Source organism: Melospiza georgiana, chromosome 1, assembly GCF_028018845.1.
Source record: "Melospiza georgiana isolate bMelGeo1 chromosome 1, bMelGeo1.pri, whole genome shotgun sequence".
In the NCBI taxonomy this organism is placed as follows: Eukaryota; Metazoa; Chordata; class Aves; order Passeriformes; family Passerellidae; genus Melospiza; species Melospiza georgiana.
Window position 1 is genome coordinate 140,228,187 of NC_080430.1, and position 18,134 is coordinate 140,246,320.

Genomic DNA, 18,134 nt, shown 5'->3' on the forward strand with positions numbered 1-18,134 from the left:
TAAGTAAAAGTTTCTCCCTTATGATACTGATTGTAGAGGGAATCTGGGGAACAAGCTTATTAATATGATACCAAACTTTTGCACGACCAAAATTAAATTAAATTAATCCCACTCCCAGTTAAGCAAGCTGATTTAGACATATGCTTACAAAGCAAGATATGTGGTGTTCAGAAATACCATGAAGGAATAATTTATTTATGTTCCAATCTCCATGTAGTTGTGGAACTCTGGATACCTTCTCTTCATTTATGCTCCTTAAAATGAATTAGAGAGGGAAAAAAAAAAAAGAAAAGTAAGGAAAAGTTATTTCCTAAAAGTAATTTTTATTTCCTAAAAGTAATTATTTCCACACAAAGTATGATGACATGCAAGAAAATCAAATAAACAAGCCAACGCGATTATGCATATGTATGTATATATATATACATACAAATATATGTATATGTATGTATGTATTTATGTATGTATGTTTATAGATAAATACCATAAATTATGGTCAAAATTCATACATATATGTATATATATATATATATTTCTACCATAATTTATATACATAAACCTTTACCACAATTTTAAATTACCATCAAAGTAAAATAACAGCTGAAATTTGGTATCTAAATCTCTCAGTTCCAGTTGTTGAAATGCTCCATGGAGGTAGGTGTATAGGTTGAAATGGAGGTGAAAGACACAAATTTTTTGCTTTCAAATAAAAAATAAGTAGATTGTTATATGGATAGAAATTAAACATTTAGAGAAAAATGTGTTTCAAAACCTTGTATATATATTTGAATTGTCCTGTACTCATGAGGCTGAGGCTATTTCCTATTTTTACCCTACCACATCTCCAAAGTCTGTTTGAAAAAATGTACTAAGTGCTCCAAGTTAGTAGCTTTATAGCTTTACAGTGTGCTTTCACTAAGAACTCATCACTGTTTTATTATCCTGATGATGATATTTAGGATAATGTCGTGCAACTACATGAATAAATAAATCACATATCATGTAACAGCTGTATTATGAAGGTTTTTTTCTCTCTTCCTTTAGGTAGCACTTTAGGGAGAAGAGACAAGCAAAATTTCCCACAGATTTTAGGCAAATCTAGCCTAATAAATGATTATTTATTTATGATAAATCAAAGTATATTCAGTACTTTTAACGGCATGATGTATTCTTTCCCTTTCTTACATTCTGTTCATTCAGAATAAATTTTTTATCAGCCTGTTGAGAGGTTTACCTGGTCTGTCATACCAGTTCATAAACCCTTCAGTTAGATTTCCTGCTTTTAATAGAGCCTTTCAAACTGCTGAACAAACTCAGAAAAAAATGAGAATTAGACTTCCAGAAATCATCTACTTAAAATTCTAAACCCCAGATGATGACATAGTGGGAGCGGAGAAGCTCTCTTTTGCATTCTACTGTTCCAATGCAGAAAACAGTCTTAAAGCAATGGTTTTATTTTTAAATTAGATCTGTGTGTATTAAGTGTGAATTAGAAAAGTTTCAAAATATTCATGGAATAGTTAAAGTTGGAAACTACCTCTGAAGACCTCTAGTCCAATTCCTTGGTCATGAAACAGTCAAAAAGATAACAACCACTCTGTAAAAAAAAAATAAATAAAGAATTGATCACACTTGAAGTGAAACAGTGTTTTCCTTTATACATCTGGAGTTTTGCTTGTTGCATCTTCTGGTTTCTATCTTTGTGCTTTTGCTGCACATATGCTTCCTAGAAGGGCTTTTGTCTTCTCTATTCCTTTTCCATAAAGCTGCTTTCTGGTGAATTCTTCCTTGGGATTCATTTGTCCCAGATGAATTTCCTTTTTAGAACCTCCTGAAGTTTGTCTCAGCCTTTTTCTCCAGCCTACTGAGACCTCCCTAAATATCATCCCTGCACTAGAGTATATCTACTGATCAGCCAGTGTCTGTACACTTGCCAAAAGCTAACTTAGTCTCATTGTCCCCATCTTTAATGAATATTGAAGTCAACAACCACCCCTGAGGGACACTGCTGCTAAACACCTCCTGCCTAGGTTTTGGATCATGGACCCTCTTTGAACCTGGCACACCAACCTGTTTTCCATCCATTTCATACTCCACTTATCCAATCCATGCTTCATGAATTTGGCTGTAAAGCCAAAAGTCCAGGAGGTGTGTTGAGCAAGCGTGCAAGCGTGCCAGATGACTGCTATACAAGGCAAATAAGGGTAAGGTGATAAGTTTGGGGCACAGATCTCATCTTATAAAAGAAATTTGCATAAATATTAGTAAGTGATTAAAATACCCAAAGAGATTGTATCAGAAATTCCTATGTGGCCACTTCGTGTCTTTTTCAGCCATATCCAATTTTTTTTCAGAATGATGCAATCTAGTAAGAGCAATATGATGAACAGACAATAACAAGTTTCATGCCAACATTGTCTCTTTGGTCCTTCAAGACTGATTGCAAATTCTGAGTAAAAGTCAGCCCCCATTCTTCTGGAATTGCATGTTTTAGATAAAGCAGAGAACTGTTTTTCTTTTTAATGGCAAAATTCAAGGCAGATGATATTAAAGTGGGCAGAACACAGTAAATTTAGTAATCTCATATCTTAGTAATATTTTTTCTAAGTTTAAACCCAGGAACATATTTAAAGATACAAACAAGTAGTCATGATAGTGTCTAAAGCAGAATTTTTTTTAAATTGCATGACAATATTAAAAAATAAAACTATATTTAACTTATTATGAAACATTTAAAAGAAATATATATTTAATAGTTGAGGACTAAGAAGGAAAATTTTCTCCTTCTGTTCATGCTTGATTTTTTGAGAGAATTTATTTGTGGGGATTTTTTCCCTATAGTCAGTACTTCCTAGGTTTAAAAACAACTCCATAAAAATCCCAATTTTTATACAGCTATAGCTCTATTGCACCAATTATATTTTTATTAAGTATGTCTCAGAAAGGAATGTCCTTGAAGAGGTTTTTTTTTGGTTTTTTTTTTTGGTTTTTTTTTAAGATAAATACAGTTAAGACCAAAATTTGCTCTTCAAGAACATTGTAAATACAAAACCCAGACACATTTTGGATGAATAGATTGCTGTCTGCTGGTATTACCTTCCCAGAAAGAGGGCATCTCAATTAAATCTCAGTACTGCCACTTTGTGTTTATGTTACACAGATTGCTGAGCTCAGTGGGACTAGTTCCACAGGCAAGTCTGACATTTGGTATTTATTTGTAATACATATAACATGTTTCTGTTCCTTAATGTTAGTAGGAAATAATATTTACTTGAATAAATATTGATGTACTTACTTTTTGCTAAAGCTTACATTTTAGTTTTAGTGCATATTTTATTATGTTGATGAAGAGGAAAATTTCTTTAAATTTTTTATACTTTTTTGTAATCATTGTGATTGTACTTTATCTTAATAATAATCCATACTGATGTATAATATATAGCTTTACATTGTCTCAGAGTAAATCCATGTGTATTTTTTGTAATGATTTCTTTATTATTACTACAAAAGTCTTGTGTTGTAGATAGGTCATATGCAAGGGTATAGATATGAGTGATCAATAAAATTCTCTTCCAAGGTCACAGATGAATGTTACATCATAGATACATTTATGAACTACAGAATTATGGAGAACTGAAGATGTATGCAAGCATACCTTTATTTGAAAACCTAAAGTCCTTAATCTGCTTTTCATTCTATTCATATTAAAAACTGCTCTAAGTTAAAAGTACTAAATGTCCAGAGTAATAGGAAATCTTCTCCTTTCCTTTCTGCATGCTGCAGTGCTTCACAGAATTAAAAATCAACTAAAAGAAAAATTAGACACTTTTAATAACTAAAGGAGATGGAAAAAATTAATAGTATAAAAGCAGCAGATTTTTTGATGATTTATCAGCAACTTTAGGTGATTAAGAAAATTTTGAATTTACTGAACTTCCGTATTAGAAAAATGTTACAAAATGGAATTTTATTTTTTTTTCAAAAATGTATTTATATTTTTTCACTATGTTTCTAGGTTCTGTAGCAACTGCCTGTCGTGATCCTGGTGTCCCCATGAATGGAACTAGAAATGGTGATGGAAGAGAACCTGGAGACACTGTAATTTTTCAGTGTGACCCTGGCTATGAACTTCAAGGAGATGAGAAAATAACCTGCATCCAGGTAGAAAACCGGTACTTCTGGCAGCCAAACCCACCAGTCTGTATAGGTATGCAGAAAAAAAAATAAATAATGTTTTCTTAAAAATAGAAATCATTATATAATGAATTACACTGTTCTAGGAACTTGTTTAAAGAAAATGCACATACTGCACATCTTAAAAATGATTTTACATCAACCTCTGATAGTCATAACCAAAGCCTTTCCTCTGCAGTTGTTAGTATAATAGTTCTCATGCTCTCCCTCTCAGGGCCATCTCATTTATAATTTGATGATCTGGGACAGAGAAAACCAGTCAGTGTCAGTGACTATTATCCTTGGTAGTGTGTTCTTGGACAAACATTGCGGGGAGGAATTCGCCAGAGATTACAACTGCAAGGAGCTCTGCAAAGCTTTCAAACACTCTCCTTCATTTAACAAACTTATCTTGACCTTAGCTGTTACAAATGAAATCTGCATTCTATTTGCATATCCTCTGTATGCACACTGTCTACCTTGTTCATCCATATCTGCAGACAGGTGTTTGCAAACAGTACAGTACTGACTTGGTGTTTTGGCTATTCTACCTAAGGTATTAAAGTATTATTTTCTCTGTTCTTACTCTCCTTACTATGCCTTCCGGAGTCATGTGAGCTTATGGGCTTGAAGACATGAACTGTCTAGACTATTTTCTGGAAGACTGCAGTAAAGAAACATTTTATTGCTCATCTCTTATAATTCTTAGATGTGAAAATATGCATTTTATAGTAATGGTGACTGAACATCCGTAAATATCTAAGTGAACAAGCAAAAGGAGTTCTAGGGCTCTGGGCTCTAAAGTTAAAATATTTTTCTCTCATGTTGGCCTTATTTGATATTGCTGTTTTTAAAATATATATCTCAACTGAAAAATAATTACCCTATTATAAAGCAATACTAACAGTTTTAATCACTATCAATAGTGAGTTGATGATATTACAAAATAGATTAAATGTAGGTGTAGGTGCTCAACTGACATTCTGTCGGTAGCACATATTAAATATGCATACACTTGATTTTAGCTGCAAGCATCCATTTAATTAATACTGGTAAGTTCCACACTTCATGCAAAACACCTACTGTACACAGAGCAGCAAGAATGCTTATTATGATGATTTATTTGTCCAAATGTCAAGCATGGAGTTATTCTCCATTGATTTCCTATAATGATACATTCTTGGAGAATATGAACTGCTAATAGACTAGAGTGTGCAAACCTTGTCTTGGAGCTAAGTGATTTCAAAACTGTGTTGTAGATCAGTACTCCCTGAAGTTCATTGATTTTTTTTTCTCATAACTTGTACTATATTCATTAATGTGGCTTCCATCCCTGTAAATCCAAACTGTGCAACACTTACCCCACACATAACTTCAACATCATCATCATTTATCAAAGTTAAAAAAAAAAACCAACATAATTTTGATGAAAGAATAAGAGGCAGGAATAATTCTGAAGGTGTATAGTTGTACCATGTTCTAGATCTATTTTACTGGTTCTTTACACACCAAAGTGTCTTTTCAGACCTCTTAATTATTAATGCTCAAAATGAGGGAAATGTTGGTTTTAATTGTTCTTACCTGTGGGAGGGCCTTGTTTTTTTTAATTCCCTTAGTCTTGCCTCACAAAATTTTAAGAACCTCTTCCTTTCAAAGGTACTAGCAATGGGACAATAACAAAGAGTTAAATAATGATTCATGTATTTGAATGAAAGATAGTAATTAAAAATTCTTCTACACTGAAGGTATTCTGAGAAACTATAAATTTGAGAGCAGGTTTCTGCCAAAAGACAGTCCTTTGGTTTGTGTCTGTGCTGCAAAAAATAGCTCCATGTTTTCCATTTCAAAGTTTTCTGGCTCCAATCCTGCATATATACCAGAATCTTTAGTGACTGACTTTGCTTATTTTTCTTAGAGATTACATTAAAAATTCTGTTATGCAAAAACAGATTTTAGGATTCAGGTTAACTGTGCATTTAGGGGTACTATAAACTGTCTCCTAAGGTTTCAGACTTTCTTCAGAAATTCATAGGTCAATATTTTTTCCTTGTGGCTCAATTTTGTTTGTTTCTATTGTTTTGTTGCAGACAAGGTCTTGTTTTTCATATAAATATCTATAAAAAGGTTTTATTGTAAAAATTTAATTCCAATGGTACTTTCCATTCAAAATCAAATAATGCAATGATTCTTTATTTAATATGTTGGGATTTTTTTTTTAAAGGAAAGAAAAAGTAAATGAAGCCATACATTCTGTTTCATTTCTTAAGAAGTAACTAACTAAATAAATAAAAGCCAGAAAGCTGTGGAATAAGATTTTGTTGCCTCCTAGAGAAAATAAATGGTAAATAAAAACCACCCCAACCTATATTTCCTTGTATAGAAATAATGAATGCTGAGATCATCACAGAGACAGTAAGGCTCAGTGCTTGCTTACCACTGTGTCTACACAGGGGTTTATAAAGACAGGCTCACATAATCTACATCTAGTTTTTACTGCATAATACATATAAAATTGTGTATTTTTCATAGTGTTTTGACATTTGCCTTTCTTTCTAGATGAGCTGTTATATTTGCTCATACTCACCTCTTATGTCCAATGCTGTAAAAGGTTTTCTTTAAACTTTGTTTTCAGAGCTGGTCTGTCCTCAGTTAAAAATAAGGTTATGGCAATAATAATTTTCTACACATTAAATTCAGAAAATTATGGATTCTGACACACATAAGAATTTAATTAAAATGCACAGAAACAAAAGTCTGTGACTAAGTTTAGAGAAGATAGTAAACTGGAAAGGGAAACATAATCTAATAACATTTTTCACTAGATTATGTTAACATTCTCAACTTACTATCTTATGAACTGACAATTAAAATAATCTGAAACCATTCTATCGGAATAAAATTTTATCTGGGAGATATTTTGCAAAGTTGAAGATTATGGTTTTTATTATTATCTTTTACTGCGGCTAATGGCATGACTTGAAATAAAATATATTGTGTCTGTCTGTCTAGCTTAGTGTACTTTCCATTTATTCTCTTTTTGATTATCAACAGACCTTAGGAATAATTAAATGGAAACACTGTAAACAGCAGAGGTAACTGCTGATGTGTGTAAAGAAAGAATAGGTATATAAGAAAGAACTTACTCATATGGAAATATTCTATCAATGAACTAACAGGGGACTAAACTAAATCAAGAGCTCAGGAAAGTAGCATGAATGCAGACATTGGCAGAATTTAGTCTGAAACAAGGACATAGCATTTAACTTCCTTGTATCGGTATATGCCAATTCAGAATACTTCAAAAATGTCATCAGACTCATGCAGTTTAGTGATCAGTTCAGTGAAGCCTGGTTACAGTGAATTACCTTAATATCCTCTTTGGTATTCTTCACATTTTCATTCCTAGGAAATGCAGAGAGTGCAACCTAAACCATTAAAGTACACGAAAATGAGGAATGTACAGGATTATACTGGAGAACATTAGTTCCAGCTCATGAGCAGCCTTTACATTCCATACAACCTCACAGTTCCTTTTTTACAGGAACTTTTACTTCAACAAGGTTACAGAAAGTTAAAGGTTTTTTAACTGAACTATTTTACAATTAATGAATATGTGTTGTTTTATAACAATTTAATTTTACTCAGTTTGAAATTGTGACAAAGGAACATTCAATGACATATGCTTTTAATTAGAAACAATACAAATTTTAATTTTTTGAGGACAGATAATTTGCACTTATTATCCTTATTGTAAAAATAAGTAAATGTTTCACACTAAATGAAATTTCTCCCATCTGTTCCCTTGTAGCTAATGGAACTTTACCTATCAACTGAAACATCTGGGAAAATCTTATTGTGATAAAAATTGTATTCAGCAGTTGTCAAAAAAATTTTAAAAATGATGCTAGGTCTGGAATATATGTTTTATGCATTTGCCACTACTATTAATTTGTGATATTATTGTGTTCTTAAAGCCATCCTAGTGTCTGTTGTTTCCACTTCTGTTTTTATACGAAATGATGATTTTAGGATTCATCACCAATTTTAATACAAAAATGTAAACAAAGATTCCAAATTTTTGGTGTTTTGTTTTGTTTTGAGTTAATTTTACTTTCATTACTCCCTTTTAATGTAAACAGATGGATAATATGTAGAAAGAATATACTCATATGTACTGTGACTGTGGATACGTTAATCTCCCTAAGTATTCTACTTGCTTTACTTGAATTCATAAATGACCTATAATTTAATTATTAGAATCATAGATTCACAGAGTGGTTTGGGTTAAACCGCCTAATTCCCACTCTCCTGCTGTGTCAGGGACACTTTCTCTTAGACCAAATTACTCAAAGCCCCATCCAGCCTTATCTTGAAGAGTTCCAGGGATAGGCATCCAAAAATTCCATGGACGACTTGCTACAAGTCTCACCATGCTTCCAGTAAAGAATTTCCTCCTAAAACCTGATCCAAAACTGCTTTTAAGTTTAAAACACTTCCCCCTTGTCCTGCTACTGAATGGCCTTGTGAAAAATCCCACTCCAGCTCTCTTGTAGGCCGTCTTTAGGCACTGAAAGGTGCCATAAGTTCTCCTGGAGCCTTGTCTTCTCCAGGCAGAGCAATCCCAACTCTCACAGGTTGTTTTTGTAGGAGAGGTGTTCCATCTCCCTGATCATCCCTCCTCTAGACTCTCTCCAAAGGGTCGATGTCTTTCTTTTGTTGAATGCTCCAGAGCTGGAAGCAGTATTTCTCATGGTATTAGGAAATACTCTGTATACTTCCCAGAAGGTTTAATTATACCTTTACATATCATCTCTATCTGTACAAATCCTCTTGAGTGCAATCACACGGCATATACAGAACAACCAGAGGATCAGGCCCAGACAATGTTGGTTTATGAAAGGTAGGTTCTGAATGAGCATCCTGATCTCCTTATATGACAAGGACACCTGCTCAGGGTGTGTTAACTATCCAGCATTTGGTTAAGTGTTTGACACTATTTCCAACATCATTCTCATGGAGAAACTGACTGTTCATTGGACAGGTTCACTGGACTCTTCACTGGGTAGCTACAGACTGGATGGCTGGGCCCAGAGAGTCAGGGTGGGTGGAGTGACATCCAGCTGGTGGCCAGTCACCTGTGGTGTTCCCCAGGTCTCAGTACTGGGGCCAGTCCTGTTTAATCTCTTTATTGATGATCTGGATGAGGCGACTGAGCACACTCTCAGTTTTCTGGCATCACTAAGTTGTGCTGGAGTGTTGATCTGCTGGAGGGTAGGAAGGCTCTGCAGCAGGATTTGGTGAGGCTAGATCAGTGGGCCAAGACCACTGGTACAAGGTTCAATAAGGTGAAGTGATGAGTCCTGCACTACACCATGGAGCACTCCAGGCTTGGGGGATGAATGGCTGGGAAGGTGCCCATTGGAAAAGGACCTGGGAGCATTGGTTGACAGGTGGCCAAACACGAGCCAGTGTGTGTCCAGAGGCCCACAAGAAATCCAGTGGTATCCTGGCTCGTATCAGCAAGGTATGGCCAGCATGATCACGGCAGCAGTCATCCTCCTGTACTTGGTGCTGGTGATACTGAGGTAATAGAGTGAGTCCAGAGAAGGGCAACAAAGCAGGTGAAGGGTCCAGATAACAGCATTATGAAGATCCCCTGAGGAAGCTGACAATGTATAGCTTAGAGGAAAGGAGGCTCAGGGAAAACATTCTTGCTTCCTGCAAGCACCTGAAATGAAGTTGTACTGAGGGTGTTGTTCATTTCTTTACCCAAGTAACAAATGACAGGATGAGAGGAAATGTCATCAATTTGCACAATGGGAGGTTTAGATTGGCTGTAAGGACAGATTTCTTCATCACCAGTAGGGTTACCAAGCATTGGTACAGGCTGACCAGGGAAGCGGCTTAGTCCCTGACCTTGGAGGTATTTAAAACACATGTAGATGTGGCACGTAGGGACATGGTTTGGTGATGGACTTGGCAGTGTTAAGTTTGTGGTTGCACTCAATGATCTATATGATTTTATAAGAGATTTAAATAGCCTTCGAGCTCACAGAATCTCTGTTACAAAAGACCTGAGTAATCCATTACCTTCCTAGGCCAAGATGATCATTTAGCAGAATTAAAACTCAAAAATATAAATCTTATCTGGGATCTTTTGAATAATATTATAAGAAGTTCTTTCAAAGAAGATCTTTAGAAAACCTAATTATTCTCTGGTGCCACATGAAGTCTCAGATAAGGAATAGTGAAGAGCAAAATTTCATTAAATGTTCCTTCTTTTCTTACTATTTATTTTGCTGGACTGAAATCCCACAACATTTGGAAACCTCAAAATCACAGAAAAATGTGGTTGTTTTACTCTGATTGTACTTAATGCTATTTTATTTATCTCAGAGTTTGAAAAGTGCAATTACTTGAATATTTTTTAACGTTTAATTTATATTATATCCATCTTGACCTGAACTAATCACTGTTATCTGGTGAAAAGGCTGATAATTGCATTATCAATGTAAGTATCATGTTTCATAGCCTAAGAAGGTTCTTTTATAATGTCTTTAACAAGAAGTAAAAAGAGGAAAACTTATCCAGTCAAGTCTTTTTATATGTGTTGCCAGAGCATTTTTCAAGTTCACAATATATTCAGAAAAACCTTGAAATGATGCTATGCAAGCAAAAGGACAGATTTCAAAAGTAAGAGTTTCACATAGTAGTATTAGTATTTGTCTAAGGCAAAATGTGAATATGTTTTTTGTTTGTTTCTATTAAAGCTTTGTAAATACCTCACTTGTTTAACTTTTGGAGGACACTAAATGTCAGTGAACAGATTGCTGCTACTTGCTTCTTTGTCTCTTACCTTCTTTCCTCAAGTTCAGTCTATTTTTATTCACAGCTCCCTGTGGAGGAAACCTGACTGGCTCATCAGGTTTTATACTTTCACCAAACTTCCCTCATCCATATCCCCACAGCAGAGATTGTGACTGGACTATCAATGTTAATAGTGATTATGTTATATCATTAGCATTTATCAGGTAAGCTGCTACTTAAAAATTTTAAAGTCATGTTTATAATTTTATTATTGGCATCATTATTATAACTTTATTATTGTTCAGATTTCTGTACGGTAGTGTATGTGTACTTAATATAATTATCAAAGGGATTAGTAATTATTATCTTTGTTAAAAGTTACAATAACTATGTCAGAGTCATCAATACACATACAGGTGGAGCTTGGAAACTCATTGCTGTTTCCTTAAAAGCATCCTGTTTACACTGGCTAATGTTGAAGTAGATGGTGCTTAATTTAACTGAGATTCAGTTCCTGAGAAGGTGGCATGGAGTAACTCACTGAAACATCTTCAAACCAGGATGGTCTTTAATGATGAAAACTATTGATTCATCTGCTTGTATGTGACAGCTGCTATTTAGGCAAAATTTCAAAAGTAGTCTTTAAATTTAGTTTTATTAGTCCATATAATTTCAGGACACTCAAGATACTTCCTGATGTTCTGGCTATTAAATAGAATTGTTCTAGCCTTTTATCACAATAGAAGACTAAATTGAGTTTAATAGAATTCACAAAGGAACTTCTGCTGTCTGCATTGTTTGTAACACATGATGTAAATTAATATATCTATTATGTGTGAAAATTATGCATCCTAACTAGGAAATATGTCACAGAAAAGGTAAAAATGATTCTTATGATGTCCCATCAAATTTAAGTTCTTCTTATGCTGGGTGTTCTATATTAGTGTCTATATTGTTCTGACCAGAGTTAATGTGATGACTTCTTTAGACAGGTAGCTCATATAATCTGTTCTTGTGGTCAATAACATAGTATGTGTTTTTGTAAATCCATCCTAAAATCCATACTCAATTAACAGTATAATTATTTTGTCGGTGGTTTCAGAAAGTTGTGAGTTGGTAGGAAACTTTCTATTGTGTACTAGCACTTTGTTGGTTTGGCCTAATATCATGAGCTCAATATATTTAAGAGTATTCTGCTTTTTATATTCTACATTTAGATATGAGATCCTCCATCTTAGAATAAAAAAATGTTTTGCAGTGTGAATCCAGATACTATGAACAGTTTGTAGATCCCAAATACCAAGTTAAAAAAAAATCTCAATATATAGTCTGTTGCTATGAATCTTTAATAGAAATTCAGAAGTTTAATCTTGGTCAAAGAAGATTGCATCTTTTATTGCCTCATTTGTGACACACAGACTGACCTAGAGTGAGAAACACTGCATACTCCACTAAGTCTGTTAAATGGTCTTTTGAGTGGAACTTACTCCAGCTAATCCTTTTAAACTCAAGATGAACTATGGCACTTAAATAATCAAAGCTGTTGACTTTTTACTTTCACATTTCTTTTATAAGAAAATATATTTTAAATAATCCTAAAGTTAGTAGGGGAGCTCTATCAGGTCTTAAATGCCTACATTTATTTCAGTGAGGGCCTCCTGTCAAGTTGAGACCTAGTTTGGATTTTCATTCTCTTACTAATTACCTTTTTAGAAAACTTTCTTTTTCTACAGGGACAATCTTATAAGTAAAATTAGTTAACTCTCTGCCCTTAACTAAAATTAAGTTTGAATTTAACTAACTAAGTTATCAAATGTAGTTAATAATGTAGTTCAGAAGAAAATGGGAAGCTTCAATACTTGATCTTTTTTATTTAAACTGATCATAGGCAAAATGCTTCTTGCTCTAAGAGATATGGGAAGATCATCCTCTGGCTGTCTGAAAGTGTTTAACCTGTCTGAAAGCTGAGTGCATCGTATCATAAAGCATTTCTGCCAAGGGTTCCAATAGATCTAGGTTGTTTATTTTTCTAAATCTTAAAAATATGTTATTATTTTTTATCTATTTAAAAAGCTTTCCTTTTTTCTGCCTAGGAGGAAATTATTAAAAAGTTACAATTTTTTCTGACAGTGGAGGGATTTTTTTTTCCTTTTATTAAGACAGTGATAGTAAATTTCAAATTTATGCTAATAAGAGTGAAAATGTTAGGCAAAGCATATTCCATCTGATATTTCCCTTTTTTTGTTTTCTAGCTTCAGTATAGAACCAAATTATGATTTTCTTTATATCTATGATGGGCCAGACAGTAACAGCCCACTGATTGGGAGCTTTCAAGACAGCAAACTGCCAGAGAGGATAGAGAGCAGTTCAAATACCATGCATCTGGCATTTCGGAGTGATGGATCTGTTAGTTTTACTGGATTCCATCTGGAATACAAAGGTAAATAAAATTATTTTTCTCTATATTTACACCATTCAATGCATGAGTGCAAATTTTGGTTTAAATTCTCATAATTTTCTGCCTGGTAATGTTTTTGTTTTGCCTGAGAACATGATAATGTGAATACTCAATTCATACAAGTACAATGTTATGAGATTGCTAAATTAAAATAAAGTTTCTGGTGTGACTTCATTTACCTGTAATGTTGAATGCATGATTCCTTTTTGTGTTTGAAGCAGGCTTACAAGAAGGCTGGGCAGGCACTTTTCATGAGGGCATGTAGTGATAGGACAAGGAGGAATAGCCTTAAGCTGAAGAAGGGCAGATTTAGATTAGATATTAAGAAGAAATTCCTTATTGTGAGGGTGGTGAGGCACTGGAAGAAGGTGCCCAGAGAGATTGTGGACTCCCAGTCCCTGGAGGTTTTCAAAACCAGGATGGACGCAGCTCTGAGCAACCTGGTCTAGTGGAAGCTGTGAACAACCTGGTCTTCCTTGCTCATGGCAGGAGCGTTTGGACCTAGATGATCTTTAAGGACCCTTGCAACATAAATTATTCTATGAGTCTGTGATTCTATGAAAAAATAGGAAACAGCAGTATACAGGCTTCAAAAAAGAATGTTGCAGTGGCATAACTTAACAACATATACATATATATATATAATGTAGAATTTAATTAATTTTTTTTTTTTTTACATAAAAGGTCATGTTGATTTAGGTGCATTTAAGGTCCTGTCAGATGAAATGACATGCAAGAATCTAAGAGTCCAATATTGAAAATAAAACACTATTTTGGCTAGACCTTTATATGATAGACCACAGCAGAGCTGTCCACCTGTCTCAGAGCTGCCTGAGGTCATAGCACAGTAAACAAGAAAATGTAGACTTTCAAGATATATAATCAATATGAACTTTCATAACTGCCTCTGCATGGCTTGAGAAACAGAAATATTTGCTATTAAATGAATATGAAAATATTCTGTAAAGACAATCAGAAAGAAAATAAGGGTGTTATAGACCTCCTTGTTCTTATTTTCTTCTCCATTTATTCTGAGAGCCGTTAGTAATTTCAAAGGTATAGAAGGGAAAGAATAATGTATTTAGTGCTTCATAAAGCCCATGAAGCCTCCTTCTCCTTTCCTACAGTCATTGGATCCTAGAGATGTCAAGAAAGTTGTCTCCACAGTATGAGCTAGTCCTGAAAAGTTAAAAGTAGGTCTCAACCATATTGATGGTAAGCCCAGATGTATGATGTTTCAGTTCACTTACATATATTTCTTCTACTAAATTGAAAAATAATAAATGTAGATGGAAGTGCTATAGCGAGATCACAGAACTTCTGAGGAACAAGAAAATAAATTATTTTTAAAGAGTCCAATATTTTTCTTCTGTACTGTTGAATGAAGTCTTGTGTCGTGGAATCAAAGTGCTTCTCCTTTCCACCAATCTAAGTGTGAAAGATATTTATTAGGGAGACAGTATCTTCTCATGTTTCTTTTCTGGTGAGGGATCTGGGGAAGCAGAAGAAGCTGGGAGGGAACACAGCCACAGCACCTGGCCCCACCTTTCCAACATGATATTCTGGCCTGAGAGAGCCTACTTAGGTGCTGGCTGGGCATCAGTCAGTTGGTCATAGGCAATTGTTTTGCATTTACAATACTTGTTTTTCTGAGGTTTTATGTCTGTCTCTTTGTTTAAATTTTCCTTCCATTATAATTTATTATTGTTTCTATTATTGTTATTATTATTACATTTTATTTAAACTATTAAACCATTCTTATTTCAATCTACAAATCATCTCAATTTAATCTTTCCAGTTCTCTCTCCATACCACTGTGGATCCCACTAAATGAGTAGCTGCATGGTCCTTAGTTGCTGAATGGGCTAAAACTCAACAGTCCTTTTTGGCAGGCTGACTGCAGGTCTGACCAGAGTGTGTTTAAGAAAATTTGTTTTAGTCATCCATTATGATAATTCAATAGTCACTGGTCTATCAAAATCACAATGTTGATTTATTTGGAGTCAGAGTTGTTGTGCTTGTTCTGAGAATTGGGTTATGTATTACTTTCTCTCTGTGTTCTTCTAACCCACACCTCTGGGGTGTGGATTAAGGATATAATTTTGATGGACTGTGTAACACTGGTTCAAGATAAAATATTTCCTGTTTGTGAGACTAATCTTGTATTTTTGCTCAGTATGGTTGTCACATATGTAGTTTTAGGGAACCACCTCTTGAAAACTACTAGCAATCACACCTTTTACCTTTTCTCATCAGAGACCCAATCTATGGGGCAGATGAGGAGGAGCACATTCCTTCACCTTTTCTTTCACTTTCACCTTTTCATTCTCCTCCAGGCCAATTTCAACAGCTCTTGAGAATTTTGAATATCCTTGAGATGTTCAAACCAGTGTATTCATATTGCTATGCCTCCTGCATGTGTTTCAGGTTTTGCTTGAGGTTAAACAATTATTTAGGGATACTGCCCAGGGTTCTGCCCTGAAGCTGGATCGTTACAAGTTAGAGTGTCGCAGACATCCTTTCATTAAAAATCCTTTCTTAGGAGTTTTCTTCCTGAGAAGCTGAGAGGCTTCAGGAACAAATGTAAACAATGGTTATCTGCTGCTGTGGAATGCAACAGGTGAATCTGTGATTGGCCCATCTTGGATGTTTACAATTAATGGCCAACCACAGCCCAGTTAGCTTGGACTCTCTGTCCGAGACATAAACATTTATTATTCATTCCTTTCTATTCTTAGCTTAGCTGGCCTTCTGAGATGAAACTTTTGCTTCTATTATTTTTAGTATATTTTCAATGTAATATAGATCATAATATAATAAATCAAGCTTTCTGAACATGGAGTCAACATTCTTGTCTCTTCCCTCACCTGAAAACCCCTGTGAACACCATCACAACAGAGTGCCTGGGAAAGGGTGGACAAGTACCAAGGACATTGTCCACCTCCAATGTTTTGGTAGTTCAGCCCCAAACAAGTGTAGAATGCCCAAAAACTACTAAAATATTTGAGGAAAGTATCTTGTCACACTAGCAATTCCAGAGAGACATAAATCATTGCAATGTGCTGGGACCTGGCTTAGGCCTACCAAGCCCTACTAAACATAATTGACTGTCCTCAAGTGGAAGAGGCCTCTGGATCTGACAACAAAACAACGGGAGCTCTGGCTCCTCCATGGTAGGCCTTGCAACTGAACCAGAGGAACAGCCTGTGCTGGTATCAGTCACCCCTACACACAAACAGAAATATTGCAAACATCAGCTTGTTTGGTAAGGAAAGAAACTCTTCCTAAGAAGGAAAAGGAGGAGGAACTGGATGAAGAGGGCTACTCCAAAGGGCCATAACAAGAGGAGGAGTAAGAGGAAGAAGTCATAAACAAGTCAGTCACCCTACAATGAGCAGACACCTTGGCTGTGCCAATGCTGGGTTAACAGGGTCAGTAAGCTGGAATTAGAAGGAAAAGTCCAGCACGTGGGATCCCTTTCTAGGGAAGGGGACATTGTCAAAATGATTGCAGATGGGGTACAAACCCTCGGCCTTGGAGGATGATTCCTTCCAGGCATGAGGAAAAGCTATCCTTTCTAAGATGATGTTATAATCCATTCAGGCAAATGGGCCCCCATGAGGAGATGTATCCAGTACCTGAAGGAATTAGCTATGCTGCAGGTGATTTATGATGACCTTTATACTGAACAGTTATCCAAAGATCCAGAAGTCCTGTGTAAGTGATCCTCATGCTGTAGGTTTTTACAGAGCACATCAAATGTCACTGCCTCATTGGCAGTAAAGACTTGGGAAGACAAAGAGGGACAATCAGTGGATAAACTGGACATGGAGAGAACATAAGAAAGTGAGATAGAATATCAACCTCAGTCCCAGAGACATGGGAATGTGAGTTGCCAGGAAAAAAATCACAAAAGGGGGTTTTTCCAGGAAAATGGCCACTCCAGTTTCCAGCAGGATGGGGGAAATAATAAAAGTGAGAAAACTCATGGGTTGAGATAAAGGCAGTTTAATATAGAAAACAAGAGCCATGCATATATACAGAGTAAAATAAGGAATTCATTCCCATGGGCAGGGAGATGTTCAGCCATCTCCAGTAAAGCAAGGCTCCATCACATGTAATGATGACTAGGGAAGACAAATGCACAACTTCAAATGTCCCTCCCTTCCTTCTTCTTCCCCAAAATTTATATCCAGGGCATGGCATCATATGATATAGATGCCATACCATATGGTAGGATCCAGCTTTGGTCATTTGGCATCAGCTTCCCAACTGGGTTTGCTCCAACTACCTCAGGAGGGAGTGTTGCAAAGGAATGTTGAAAAGGCAAAGCCAAAGTCTTCTCAGGTTCTCATAGTGATAAGCTGAGAGCTAATAGACTGACAAATTGACATAACAGAAATTCCAATTGCATATTAATAAAAAAATTAATCACTCTGATAGTCAAACATTGAAAGTGCTTGCCCTTAGATTATGGCATTGGAATCCTTCAAAATCATAACTGGACTGTATAAAGGCCTAAGTAACATGATCAAATTGGCCCTGATTTGCATGGGAGTTGTACTACATCACTTTCAACCTAATATTTTCTGATTTGATGAACATAAATTTTTCATGCAAATTGTAACTGATGCAGTTGTGCCCTATATGTACATTAATCATATTTTAAGTGTAAGGGTACTCAAATTATACTTCA

General features: G+C 35.2%; 1 protein-coding gene across 4 annotated transcripts in view; it reads left to right on the top strand.

Moving 5' to 3' along the window:
• Positions 1-18,134, top strand: part of CSMD3 (CUB and Sushi multiple domains 3) — a 585,000-nt gene that overhangs the window by 401,788 nt on the left and 165,078 nt on the right. For all 4 annotated transcript variants that reach the window (XM_058018891.1, XM_058018902.1, XM_058018909.1 and 1 more), the window contains 3 exons: positions 4,016-4,207; positions 11,066-11,204; positions 13,233-13,420. In XM_058018891.1, coding sequence (XP_057874874.1) covers positions 4,016-4,207; positions 11,066-11,204; positions 13,233-13,420 — 519 coding nt within the window. The remainder of the gene's footprint in view (positions 1-4,015; positions 4,208-11,065; positions 11,205-13,232; positions 13,421-18,134) is intronic.